General features: G+C 34.9%; 1 protein-coding gene across 1 annotated transcript; it reads left to right on the top strand.

Annotated features, from left to right (window-relative positions):
- The first annotated feature begins 7,109 nt into the window (after nucleotides 1–7,109).
- LOC118202917 (zinc finger BED domain-containing protein 5-like) lies at nucleotides 7,110–8,333 on the top strand. Its single transcript, XM_035375132.2, has one exon. It carries the CDS (start codon nucleotides 7,110–7,112, stop codon nucleotides 8,331–8,333), a length of 1,224 nt encoding a protein of 407 aa, XP_035231023.2.
- The last annotated feature ends 5,892 nt before the right edge of the window (nucleotides 8,334–14,225 follow it).

Here is a 14,225-nt window from a genome sequence, read left to right as displayed (position 1 = left end):
ATTAGAGCTGGTGCAGGAATGTATTGTAACCATTTTGCATTCCATAAGGCAGTGGGAAGAGGTACCACCAATTTTGATGGTGAAGTTGAGGCTATATTTTATTGCTCTGAATCAACTAAGCGCTCGGAAGAGTAATTTCCCTCGGGCTGCTACTTTTTCCAGTAGCAAAGCCGCTTTGCAAGCTCCAACAATACATTTTTCACTTCCAAACGAATTTATGAATGTAGGAAGATTCTGAATACTCTGGCTGACTCAACTGTCTTGCAGTGAATTCCTGTTCATTGTGGCATCCAGGAAAATGAAAGAGACTATTTTCTGGCAAAGAAAGAAACAACTATTCTACAAACCACTAATAACCATGTGACTTTTAATTTAGCAAAACTCCTAATTAAAATAGAATTGAAGAGGAGATTTGCCTCCTACCTATCAAATGAAGCTAAGGGAAAGGCCTGGAGTGTCTCACTAGTTCAAAGCCAATTATTCCAGATTTTCCTCGTGCCATCGAATTTTGAATAATGTACGTCTCCTCCCGAATATGGGCATCTGGAAACCCAAATTTGGAATTTATTTTATAATCTCTTTCATATTTTGTAAAGCATTTATGAGTCTTTGATTAAGAAACTCAATGATTTCAGAGAGAGCAATGGCAAAACTGTGCGGGGGAGGATCTCCAGCGCGCGAGACTGTGTATTCGAAATTCTAAAGAAATGCTCTTTTAAATATTTTGTGATATTGCTGTTGAATTTAATGTTATGGTTTAAGTGCGACGAAAATAATATTTAATAAATAACTGTAACTCACGAAACGTTAAAAAAAAGGCCCTTATGGAGCATAATGTAAAATCTGAAAGCTTTCAGACTTTCTTTTTTTACATTACGAATTTTTTTAAATGCTGTAATCCTAATATCAATAAAATAAAACTGCTTGAGGCAGATCCAAAGTTCATCAAATTAATTAAAAAGTAAAAGTAATTGATATGTTTATTGAATCTGGCGATCGCTGCCCCACGGCTTGCCTAATTATGCCCCACCCCCACACACAGCTTACGTAATTGTAACGACTTTATACCTTTCTTGATTTTCAATCTTTTCTTAACCTTTACTCTAAAGAAGGTTTCGGTACTTTAAAGTTCATGTTGAAGGCGGCGGCCTAAGAATACGCTCTGTATATAGTGAATTAAAATATTGTTAAAAATGTAAAAGTGTTAAAATTAGTAAACTCACTGAACCACCCTCATCTGATTTGGAAATGCACATATTATTTCATATATCTTTTACTTTTATCACTACATTTTGATTGATTATTTTTTGTTTCTTAGCAAGGATAAAACCATTTCAGATGGATCCGATTTTCCAATTTCTTCGATTACGGATAGAAACAAAACGTGACTCTTGTAATTTAAAAGAAACGTATAAACATTTATATAAGGAAATAAATAAAAATATATTATTTTATTCATTCTTATATCAGTATACTTTTAAGATCTTGTTCTTTTAATTTCATTTTAAAAGAGAAAGTAAAAAATGAAACACTAGAAATATTTTAACTGCATTTAATTCGCTTGCTTAAACAGAGGCTCAATAGATGGCGCTACGTCTCAAAAATAGATCCAGTGTGAAAATCCCATTCAGCGGCAGATTTGGAAAAGGGACAATTTAAATCTCAATGACGATGAGGGATTTAATGTTTATCTCCGTAACCGCTTCGGTCCTGAAATCCCAGAGGTGTCGCCGGGTTTAAAGTCGTCTGCAATAACTCATTTCGTCATTTGTCGGGATGATAACTTTGAGAATATTAAGATTGAATTCCTGTTTCGAAAAGCGAAAAGCCGAGATTAATTCAAACGTTCACATACTCTCCATCGTTCCATCTTCTGCTATAGCCAATTAAAATTGCGCATTCAAAATGTCCTACGCGATTATGCCGTGAATGATTAGCTTCATCGGAAACTTTAATGGTTCGAGGATAAAACGCATTTAGCCAGGGTTAAGAATTCAGGGAAATATCTCATTTGCAAACTGGTTTATTTCTGGTTTTAACTCAGTGAACAATTCTCTGTAGCAGTACTTCAGTAAATTACCAGGTTAAACATTTTGTGTCTTGCCTAAAAATGTAAAATTATATAGTAAACAAAGCAGAGAAGTCGCTAATGTAAATTCAGGAAATGAAGACATGACGCTTTTCGTGGGAAAGGCTTAATATATATTTGCTGCTTGTGCATTTTTAATAGGCTAATTTATGTAATAAAGAACTTCGGAAGGATTATGAATAGATCATTTTTACTATACTTCTGTTCAAAAATTCTCACCAAATTTGTTACCTCAAGAACTATTTATTACTCGAAAATAACTATCTATATCTCTTTAGTTATTTAAGACTCTATAATAATCAAATAGTTCTTTTATTCATACTCTCAAATGATGAAAACAAAAGTTACACTTAAGTCTCTAAAAAAGAACAACATCATAGTATGTTGCCATTCTCTGAAACATAAACTTTTACAAAACATAGATAATAATAATATGAATAGATAATGAATAAAAAAAACCTATAGAGTAAAGAAAACGATTACATCTGCTTGAAGCTCGTGCAATATTACTCAGAAGCTGCAGTTACAAAAAAATATAAGCAAAAATATTAGAGTCAAAATATTGTTCATCCTCCCACCTTGCAATATGAAATTCGGGATTGAGTATTGCAAGATATTAAAAAATTAAACATTATTCTCACAAGTCCAATCGATGAGGAACTCTAATTGTCCTTTCTGATTTGGCTATCGTAGGCGATTTTAAATGAGTATGAATTATTCTATTTGTTTCTACAGGTACATCATCAATTGGAGTTTGCTCTACCGAAATATTTTCGCATGGTTGACTTCCGCTGAATTTCGATGGAAGTTCCTCGGCAGTCGATAATTCCAAAGGATAGAGATTTTGTACAGCTCTTATGACTTCTCCATTTTGCACTTCTTATAAGAGGATGATCACTTGGCAAAATAGCAGGAGTTCTGAACTCAGATGTATCTTTTCTTTGAAATATTGCTGTTTTAGTTCTGATGATCCCACAATCAATGAATGGATTAAGACTTAAAATCCGTTTATCTTCTGTTCCATTAAAGGACTCATTTTGTATTAAACGAATCAAGATATTCTCTGCTTCATTTAACTCAGATACAGCAAGTTCATCTTTTTTCTTGTTTTGATGTTTACAGTTGTAAACAAAACGACACATCCACGCTACCAGTCTGATTGTCTTACGATAACTTGAGAATCTAGTAGCAACTATTTCACTAGCATTAAGATTTATTAAGGACGAAATAATCCTTTTCTTTTTCTCGAGAGCTATTTCTTCTTCATCAGCACTAAAATCTTCTTTTGGCCATTTTTCAGGTAATAAATATAGCCATTTAGGTCCTTCCCACCATCTGGAATTAATTAAATAAGAAGCAGAGCATTCTCTACTGGGAAAATCAGCAGGATTCAGTGATCCTGGTACGTGTCTCCAGGATTCAATAGAAGTCAGTTGCTTTATTTCCTTAATTCTGTTGTGAACAAATACGTCCCATACTTCATTTCTCTGTATCCAAGCTAGCACAGTAGACGAATCTGTCCAAAAATAAATATCATCAGCTTGAAATTCAGGTATTATGCTGGATGCTAAACGTGCACATATTGTAGCTCCAAGAAGTTCCAATCGAGCTATTGTTGTCTTTGTCCTTCCGCTGGGTGCAACTCTCGCTTTAGCTTGCACCAAATGAACTTGAACCGAATCTCTTGTTTGTACTCGAACAAAAGCCACAGCTGAATATGCAAGTTTACTCGCATCACTGAAGAAATGAAGTGAGATATTTTCAATCTCACGATCACAGTTTAACCATCTTGGTATTCTCATTCTTTCCAAACACTGCAAATCATTCAACCATTTACAAAATTGTGATTTTGAATTTGAATCAACTTCTTGGTCCCAAGATAACTTAACTTCCCATAGGTGCTGAAGTAAAAGTTTCGGCACAAGAGTTACGAGGCAAGCTATTCCTAAAGGGTCGAATATTTTGTGTGTAGTAGCTAAAATCTCTCTTTTAGACAAAATTTCTGGTAGACTGTAGGTGATGTTAGTAATATTAAAGCAAAGGTAATCTCCACATCATTCCCAAATCATTCCTAATACATTTGTGGTACTAGAGGAATTATCTGTTGGGTCACTATATTCCCAACCACGTAATTCTAGCTTTCTTGTAGCTAAAGTATCTGAAGCAACTTGTATGAATTGTTGCAATTCTAAATCATTTTTCACACTCGCTAAACAATTATCTACATAAAAGCTCTTCTTCAATTGCTCAATAATATCCACTTTACACTTTGGATTTCCATTTAGTTGTTTCAAAGTGGATTCTAGAATATGGTGAATTACGAAACTAGCAAGAAAGGGCTGCTTGTAACTCTAAATACTACCCTACAATGCCTGTAATACTTCAGTTTTCATCAGTTCTATACCATAAGAATCTTAGATAGTTTTTATCCTTAGGGTTGAGACTTATTTGTAAGAATGATTTTCGTATATCTGCAGAAACTCCTATTCTGTTCATTCGGAATCTATGAAGAATTGAAGGAATCACTTCGATAAGGTTCTAACCTTTTTCTAGACAATCATTGAGACTAGGGGATCCTTTTTGTTTGGCCGAGGCATCGAACACTGGCCTGATTCGTGTAGTACTGTTTTCTTTTACTACGTGTCGATGTGGTAGATAATGGCATGTTACATCAATTTCGCTTTTTGGTACTTCTTCTATGATGCCTTCTTGTTCCCATTCACTAAAAACTTCTCCATAAGCAGCATAAAGTTTCTCAGCTTTTAGTCCCTTTACTGTAGAAGCTAATCTCTTTACAGCTAAGTCATAGTTATCTTTTAACGGTAGATGGTTATCAAGCCATGGCAAGCTGACTTGAAAACGCCCCTCTTCGTTCACCTTTACAGTAGACAAGAAATAATCTCTTGCTTCTTCTTGAAGTTCCAGTTTACTTTTCTTCTCTGTTGGATCTAGAATTCCAAGTGAATCTAGAGACCATAGATCGGATATCAATATTTCCTTATTCAACATGGATGTGACGAGCAGTGCGGAATTGTCCGAGATCTCACGCATACCATTTTTCCCGAAAAGAGTCCAACCAAGTTTTGTTTCTATAGCAGCAAGGCCTGAAGTAAGCAATTTAAATCCTCCGGTCATCAACTTGCCTGCAATGTCAGCGCTAATAAGTATTTCTATTGGTCCATTACTATCGTCGCATACAGATATATTGTTGTCTTTCAGCTCTTGAATCCACTCGCCATTAGCAACTGGTGGTATACTTCCACAAATAATATCTTGGCTAAGAGCTTTGAAGTTACAATGATAAGTTCCATCCGTTTTAGACAAGAACACTGTAAAAACATCGTGGTTTATGACATCAGTACATTACCCGCCAAATAATGAATGGCTCAATCTTTCTTTAGATGTACTCTCAAATTTCATTTCATCTGCAGTGCTTTTTAAAATATGAGATCTCTGTGAAGCTGAATCGATAATAGCACGGGCCTGGCGCTTTCTATCCCGCCCTTTCAATGTAACCGTTAAAGTTTGCAAAAACACATTTGTTGTTCTCGCCAAATTGGCGAGGGCTTCATCTCGTTCAGGTACTGCATCCGTATTTTCATCCTTATTCATGCTAACAGGAACTAGACATTTTGATTCAGCTTGGATATTTTTACATAAAAGTATGTGGTGTTTCTTCCCACAAATCACACACGATGTTCGTCTTTTACATTTAGCTATTACATGTTTTCTGTCTAAACATAAAAAGCAACTGCGACTATTTAGAACTGCTTTTTGCCTTTCCTCAAACGACATCTTTCTTGCTTTAACGCAATCACCAGATGCATGATTTCGAGCACAAAAATACATCCAGTTGAATTTTGTTCAGAGGTTGCGATTAGAGTAGAAGCAGAAGGTGTTTTGGAAAATTCTCCACGGTTTTTGAAACCAAAGTGTTTAGCATTCCCAGGCTTAGGTGTCTGATATTTAGTAAAGCACTGAGTAGCTATAGATACTCTCTCTTCACCTTCAATTTCATCGAGGAAAAATGAAAGCAAACCATCTAAATCCATGCAATGTGTTGACGCATTTTTCTCTTTTTGCTCACTACTTTCAGATTCTCTCTGACTGCGATTAATAACTCGGAATCTTTACCATGCTCTTAATGTATCATCCGGCAATGACGATTCGACTAGAGCAGCGGTTCCCAACCGCTGTTCCGCGGCACACCAGTGTGCCGTCTGAAGCACCGTGGTGTGCCGCCGGGTGTGGGTGTCACGGTGCTGTTCGCCCGCTATAACTCCTCCCGTCACTCCCCCCTCCAGTGTTATAGGTGGTCACGGTGCTGTGCAGTGCTATAACTCCTTCCTCTGCCAATCTTGACAAGTGTCCGCCGTGTCCCCGCCCCCATGAGACGCAGGCAGACGCCTCACACAGTGTCAGAGAGACAACGGCTGCTGTGAGGAGAGAGACACTGATACTGCAGTGATGGACAAGTTTTTGAAAAGGAAAGAACTGGACTCTGAACAAAATCTGGAGCCAGATGAGAGCCCGAGTATGAGTGGGGGTCAAAAGAAAGCAAAGATGGTTAAATTCTCTGGCGCAAGGCAATATAGCGAAAGCTATATTTCAGTTGGATTTACTTTCACTGGAGATGAACACAAACCAACTCCACTGTGCGTGGTGTGTGGTGAAAAGCTAGCTAACAGTGCTATGGTCCCAAGCAAACTTAAACGCCATCTCCAAACGAAACACCCTTTGCTTCAAAACAAGAATGTGGACTATTTTGTTCGCCTGCGTGACAACATGGAGAAACAGGCAACTTTTATGAGAAAAACAACAAAGGTAAATGAAAGAGCTCTTAAAGCTAGCTATCAAGTTGCTGAACTTATAGCCAAGACAAAAAGTCGCACACTGTGACAGAGACATTAATACTTCCTGCCTGCAAAGCTATTGTAGAGGAGATGCTCGGACCTGAAGCAGCAAAGGAAATAGCCAAAGTCCCTCTCTCAAACAAACAATTTCCAGACGTATTAATGACATGTCTGCAGACATCGAAAGTGTGGTTTTGGAAAAGATCCGTATCAGTGAGAAATTTGCATTGCAACTTGACGAGTCTACTGATATCAGTGTACATGCTCAACTCTTAGCTAATGTGCGTTTTGTTGATGGTGATGCAATTAGAGAAAACTTCTTTTTTTGCAAGGTATTGCCAGAAAAAACGACAAGAGAAGAAATTTTTCGGGTCACATCAGAATACCTTGAACAAGGAGGACTTAAGTGGGAAAACTGCACAAGTGTCTGCACCGATGGAGCTGCAGCCATGGTCGGGCGCACCAAAGGCTTTGTAAGCAGAGTGAAGGAAAGAAATCCAGATGTGATTATTACGCATTTTTTTTTACACCGCGAGGCCCTCGTAGCCAAGACTTTACCATCAGCCTTAGTTCATGTGTTGGATGATGTTGTGCGCATGGTAAACATTGTAAAGTCACGACCCATGAAAAGTCGCATATTTGCAGCTTTGTGTGAGGAGATGGGAGCAAAGCATAAAACCTTGCTGTTTCATACGGAGGTCCGGTGGTTATCGCGTGGCAAGGTCTTGGTTCGTGTGTATGAGCTGCGGGAGGAACTTAAAGTGTTTCTGACAAATGAGGGGTCAGATTACGCAAAGCAGCTTGCAAGTGATGAGTGGTGTGCAAGGCTGGCATACCTGGCAGATATATTTCATCATCTGAATGAATTGAACACCCGAATGCAAGGCCGAAATATAAACCTGCTTACAAGTACAGATAAAATAAATGGATTCCGTTCAAAGGTGCAACTCTGGCATCAACACGTGGAAAGTGGCAATCTTGAAATGTTCACACTCACCATGCAATGGCAAGGTGTTCACACTGCTGCACTGTGTGAGATAATAGTTAGGCATTTAAAAACTCTTGAGGAGAAGTTGTCATTTTATTTCTCTTCAGTCTCCACTGAATGCCTTGACTGGGTTAGGGACCCTTATAGCTCAGCATCAGTTGTTGGAAAGGAAATGACTTTACAGGAGCAGGAGGAACTAATTGAACTGAGACAAAATCGTGGTTGCAAGCTAAGATTTGCTGATCTACCTTTGGACAGTTTTTGGTTGGATACTGCCAAGGAGTTTCCCCTTCTGGCAAACAAAGCTATTTTGACATTGCTCCCTTTTTCCACTACATATCTGTGTGAGATTAGCTTTTCAAGCATGATTGCTATGAAAACCAAATACAGAGAGAGCGACTGAGAACTGTTGACGAAGAGCTACGTGTGTGTCTTTCTTCGATTCCAGCCAGAATATCAGCTTTGTGTTCAGACAAACAGGCCCAGGTTTCGCACTGAAAGTATTTTATAATTTTTCACTATTCTGTTTACTTAATATTTCATAATAAAATAATTATAAAATACTTTCTTTGTGCTTATTTGATTCCTATTCAAGAGAATTACTTTATTATAGTCAATATAGGCACAGAGTTAATTTTTTAACATTTTCTAATGGTGGTCTGCCTCGTGATTTTTTTCCCTGCGACAAATGTGCCTTGGCCAAAAAAGGTTGGGAAATGCTGGACTAGAGGATATAACATCGCCGCATATTTATCTCTAGCAACCCAGAACTTCTAACGCTCTTAGTTTCGATTCTAAGTTATCATAGAGTTTTCGTAATGAAAATTTCTGCTGAGAGTTTTTTAATAATACTAACGAAAGTAGATCTCTAACATAGACTTCTATAAGAAGGTCTTCTTTCCCAAAACGCGATTGCAGTTGTTCTAAAGCTTTACTATAACTTTCGCCACCGGGCGGAAAGCTTTTGATTAACTCTTCAGCAGATGACCCTTTTTCCATAGACTGCAATAAATATGCAGATTTATCATGATCGTCTAAATTGGGATCATTATCGATCTTTTTAAACTGGCCCCAAAATCCTAACCAGCTTTTAATATTCCCATCAAAAATCGGAAGTTTAAGCTTAGGATAACGTATAGTAGTAGCATTTTGAGTTAAGCTTTCATTAACAACAGAACCGTTTTTCTTTTCAGCTAGAAACGAAACTAATTTGCTTTCTACCATTCTCCACTTATCAATATAGCATTCTGACTCATCAAACTCATTATTTATCACAGTTTCATCTTTTTCAATTTTAATCAATTCTTCTCTATAAGTCTGTTCTATTTCAATCATAGGTTTCGCTTTGCCCTCAACTAATTTAAGTTTCGAAATTTTTCCGTCTAAAGACGGAATTTTTATTCTTCTCAAAATCATTTAAAGCTTTTGTAAACAATCTCCTAAATTGAGATCGTTTGCACTTCAAAACATCCATTATAAATAAACGAAAGAATTCTACTTGCAGATAACAATCCTGTCGCCGACGCCAAATGTTCAAAAATTCTCACCAAATTTGTTACCTCAAGAAGTATCTATTACTCGAAAATAACTATCTATATCTCTTTAGTTATTTAAGACTCTACAATAATCAAATAGTTCTTTTATTCATACTCTCAAATGATGAAAACAAAAGTTACACTTAACTCTCTAAAAAAGAACAACATCATAGTATGTTACCATTCTCTGAAACATAAACTTTTACAAAACATAGATAATAATAATATGAATAGATAATGAATAAAAAAGCCTATAAAGAAAACCATTACATCTGCTTGAAGTTTGTGCAATATTACTCAGAAGCTGCATTTAGAAAAATATAAACAAAAATATTAGAGTCAAAATATTGTTCAACTTCTGTATTTTCTCATCAAAATTAAACATTTCGCTGTCGAAATCTCAATAGAGCTCTTTTTAAAATTGTTACAGCTTTTTAACTTATCAAAATTACCCTGTTTTTCACACACTGCTTTAGATTTTTATTAGTTTAATTTATATAATTTAAACGCAAATCAAGGAAGAAAAATGAATATTATAGAAAAATATTAAATGTGTCAGAAAATGTAGCAAACTCGACTTTGATCTGGCTTTTTACCAAATTATTTTTCTTCTGAAGAAGAATGACCTGCTTCTAATGGTGCTCGAAATCGATAGTTTTATTTAAAAGCTAAACTTAACTAAGACTTCTTTTCTACCTTGTGTAGAACTTTCTTTTTTGGTCACAACGCCTAAAGGAAATATATTTTGTTTTTTATAATGGTGGGCCACCGAAGAGATCCTAGATATTCCATATGACAGAAGTTATTAATTCAAGTTTTCTTACGAAACAAACAACATTTTTATTAACATATACAAAGGAATTTAAATGATGAGAGATTAATTACAATTACGAACACCTGCTCTGTCTCTATTTTTGAATCACAAACGTTCCTTTCTCTCTTATGTTGCCATTCCGAAAACACAACTTTTCTTTTATTCATGGCTGCCGATCCTTACTCCTTAATTTTAAATTTTAGTGTTATTAAATTAGGCGTTTAGCGAGGCAATTTTAATAATTTAAACCGAAACATTTAACCAACATTCATGGACTGTAGGTACATATACATTTTTACCTCTAAAAAGAATTAAATGGAATTGTCTGTTTTACATGTTGTCTGTTTTCTTAATTTTGAACTCGTGAAGTCTCTTAAGATAAAAAATCATTGTTCTGTAGTAGCTCAGCTCCAGAAAAAAGGCAAATTTTATATCGCGGTAAAAAGTTAGTCAATATCTGGAATGATGCTCTTAAAGAGTTTGCACCAGTCACAGCAAAATATAAGCGTAAACACAGTGAAAAGGATTAATGCCCCTACACTAGTACATTCTGAGTTAGGTTATCAAGGGCCACATGATTTCATTCAGAAAGGAGTTATTACAGGATGTTTTAGAGTAGATGCCCCCCTATTACATGTTTCGTAATTTTATTGTTTTAAATATGAGTACACTCGAACAGTGAAAGAAATGTAGGAATTTTCTGAAGATGAACCATTTGGCCTCAAATATCTATTATCGCATTCATTCGTCAGTTGTCGATCCATATTGAAAAGAACATCATCGGGGCTTAATTTCTAAAACTAGAAGTGCCGGAACCCTATGGAAGAAAGTCAAGAAAGAGAAACAAAAACAAATAAATAAAAAAAAATTAAAGCTTTCAGATTTTATATTACGCTCAAAGGGGCGTTTTATTAACGCTTTATATGTTATGTTTATTTATTAAATATCATGTTCTTTGCACTTAAACCATGAAATTCAATTCAACAACAATATCACAAAATATTTAAAAAGAGCATATCTTTACAATTTCCGATACAGAGTCTCGCGTGTTGGAAATAAAATTTTTTTTTAAATTTATTATTATTATTATTTTTTATTATTTTTATTTATTTATTTATTTTTTCCCCCGTACAATATTACCATTGCCGGCTTTGAAATCGGTGAGTTTGTTAATAAAAAATTCATTAAGGTTTTACAAAATATGAAATAGACAATAAAACAAATTCCAAATTTGGCCTTCCAGATGCCCATATTCGAGTGGAGGACTACGTTACTCAAAATTTGGTACCGTTGTTTTCTCACAATGCGAGAAACATACATAGATTCATGCAGATTCTTCATTGTTTAATTTCTTTAAATATATTTCCGATTTGTGTAACATTGGCTTTTTTTCTTCCACTAGAAATCTTTATCCAATGCAGAGATATTAGATACAAGATATAAAAGAACACAGATAACAAAAAAGTTGGGCACATCTCTGCCTCAGATTTATATTCTCAAAGGAAGGATATTGTTGTCAAAAGGAGTCGAGCTCTCTGAATCAGAACTCCTTGTAAGTCGCGGATGAAATGTTAACGGTTTTGGAAAATAAAGTAGCATACAACATTTCATTATGATTAATGTTGTAGAGATATTATGTTATTTCAAAACAAGAGTCATGGAAAATGAGGAATGCCCTCGCCAGGACTCGAACCACGAACCTCTCGAATACGCGTCGAGCATACTGACCATTACACCACGAAGACACCAAGAAGGCGGGAGAAATACCTTATAGACCCTCCCTTTTAAAGGCCGACTGAGGTTTAGAGGATCCAGTTGCCAAATACTGGTGGTGAAGAATCATCATTCACCACCTTTTAGTTCGAGCACCACTGTAAAGATATTAGGTTATTTTGAAGCAGGAGTCATGAAAAATTAGCAATACTCTCGCCAGGATCGAACCATGGACCTCTCGAATACGCGTCGAGCGTGCTGACCGCTACACCACGAAGGCATGCTAAGGCGGGAGACATACCTTATAATCTTATAAACTAAAATCAAAGAAAAAAAATCGCAAAAATAAACCCTAAAACTAAAAAAACTTTAATTTTGCATATTAAATATGTTGAATATTTCAACATAATTAGATAGAACTGAAGCAAACGGGGTCAAAGAAACATAAAGCTATGTTAACAAATAAAACAAGAGAAAACATTTAGTACTAAGTTCACAGATAGAAACGGATAATGAATTAAGCAATAATTCACCAAGAACAAGAAATGTAAACCAAAAACTCATTTTAATGCTTTTAACTTTCTGAGCACATTTTCCTGAGAAATACTATTTTTTAAATGAAATAAAATCAAAATACTTAAAATTGTTTTCAGCTATGAATAAATTACATTCAGTCTAAAGCATGCTTTATCAAATCACATTTCTTAATATCAGATTTCCCTAACATAAAAATTCATCTAGTTAGTTCATATACCTTAATTTTAAGTATTAAGTATCTCATATTTACTGAGCTATCATTTAAATGCGAGACACTGTTTACCTTGTCATAGTATAAGACTACATTTCTCAGTTATTTTTATTAAGCTAATATAGGTATTTTTTATTAGCTAATAGAGGTTCTGCGGTGCTATATCTGCGAAAACACAAGCTACATATTATATTGGAATTATTGGATGTATAATATTTATTATAACTATTTTGAAATAATACTTCTTCCAGTCTAAATATAGAGAAAGAATTGAAATTTGTCTCATTTTTAGGTTAATGGGTTTTGTATGGAATAATGTTTATTATTTATTTATTTATTAAGTTACAATTTAATCAATCTTCTTTACACTTAAATCAGTAATTGAATCAGAAAATAATCAAAAGCGTGTGATAAGATATTTGCAAAAGCATTTATGTAGCCACTGAATTAGCAAAGTCTGCTATTATCTCAAATGTTCATAACGTGTTCTTTGCAGTGCTTGCATAGAAAACATCTTTTTTTTATCTACGTCAGGGAATCTTTTCTTTTTCCAGTGCACAAAGGAATAGTTTTTCAAGTAAAAGCTACTTTCAAAATTCGCTCTTCATTAATCTCTGTTATTGTCTAAATTATTTCAAAAACAATTGAGCAACTTAATTTTGCCCATTTTTCACGCAAGAGAACTCTTTTACAGTTCTCAGGAATTCATTTACCTGCTACTTAGTAATTAGTTTTCAATGTATCCTTCTACCATACTTCCATACCACCATATCATTTCTCTGAATATCAGACAAACATTATATTCGACCAGCCTGGAGAAACATGCAAAGCAATCAAACCTACATCAATAGCAGAGCTGCTGAGGAAAACAAAGTATTTAATAACTTTAGAAGAAGCGATAGATGAATTTTCATTATGTGCAAATATTAACCAAATATGAAGGGTCTATTCCTCCAATATCACATTCTTGAAGTTCATGTAACTCTTTAGAAAGAAGAAGAGAAACTGATGTGTTTGATATCCGCACTTTAAATATTTTACTGGTCCGTGAAATTTCGCGATAAAGAGATAATAATTCTTCAGCCATCTTCAGAAACGACGAATTAATGAATTAAATCAAATGAACCTACATTTTCGAATCAAAGAGTTATTAATAAAGCTCTAATGAAGAACATTAATAAAGTATCTAAGAATTATAGATAGGTCGCTTTCTAAAATTTCTTTTATGATTATTTAAGATATAGCACTTGTGACGGAATGAATATGAGTGATATATAGCCGCCATTAAGATTTCTTGGCTATTACAAGTATATAAACAAAAATAACACGCCAAAGAACGGGTTTGAGTGCTGATTCTTGTTGCTATAATACATTTAATATAATGAGTATAGTTTAAATTTATCTCTTGAACTGAAGAAAATTGAAGCACTGCAACTTAAGAAGAAATCACTGCAACCTAAGAAGGTAAATTGTTAACATTACCAA

The sequence above is a fragment of the Stegodyphus dumicola genome, chromosome 7 (genome assembly GCF_044657685.1).
Source record: "Stegodyphus dumicola isolate Sdum_Otavi_A_Nest chromosome 7, ASM4465768v1".
NCBI classification, from domain to species: domain Eukaryota; kingdom Metazoa; phylum Arthropoda; class Arachnida; order Araneae; family Eresidae; genus Stegodyphus; species Stegodyphus dumicola.
This window is presented reverse-complemented; position numbering and strand designations above follow the sequence as displayed.

Bases quoted from the DNA above. Each gene is read 5' to 3' on its own strand.
- LOC118202917 (XM_035375132.2), top strand. From the start codon at position 7,110: ATGTCTGCAGACATCGAAAGTGTGGTTTTGGAAAAGATCCGTATCAGT.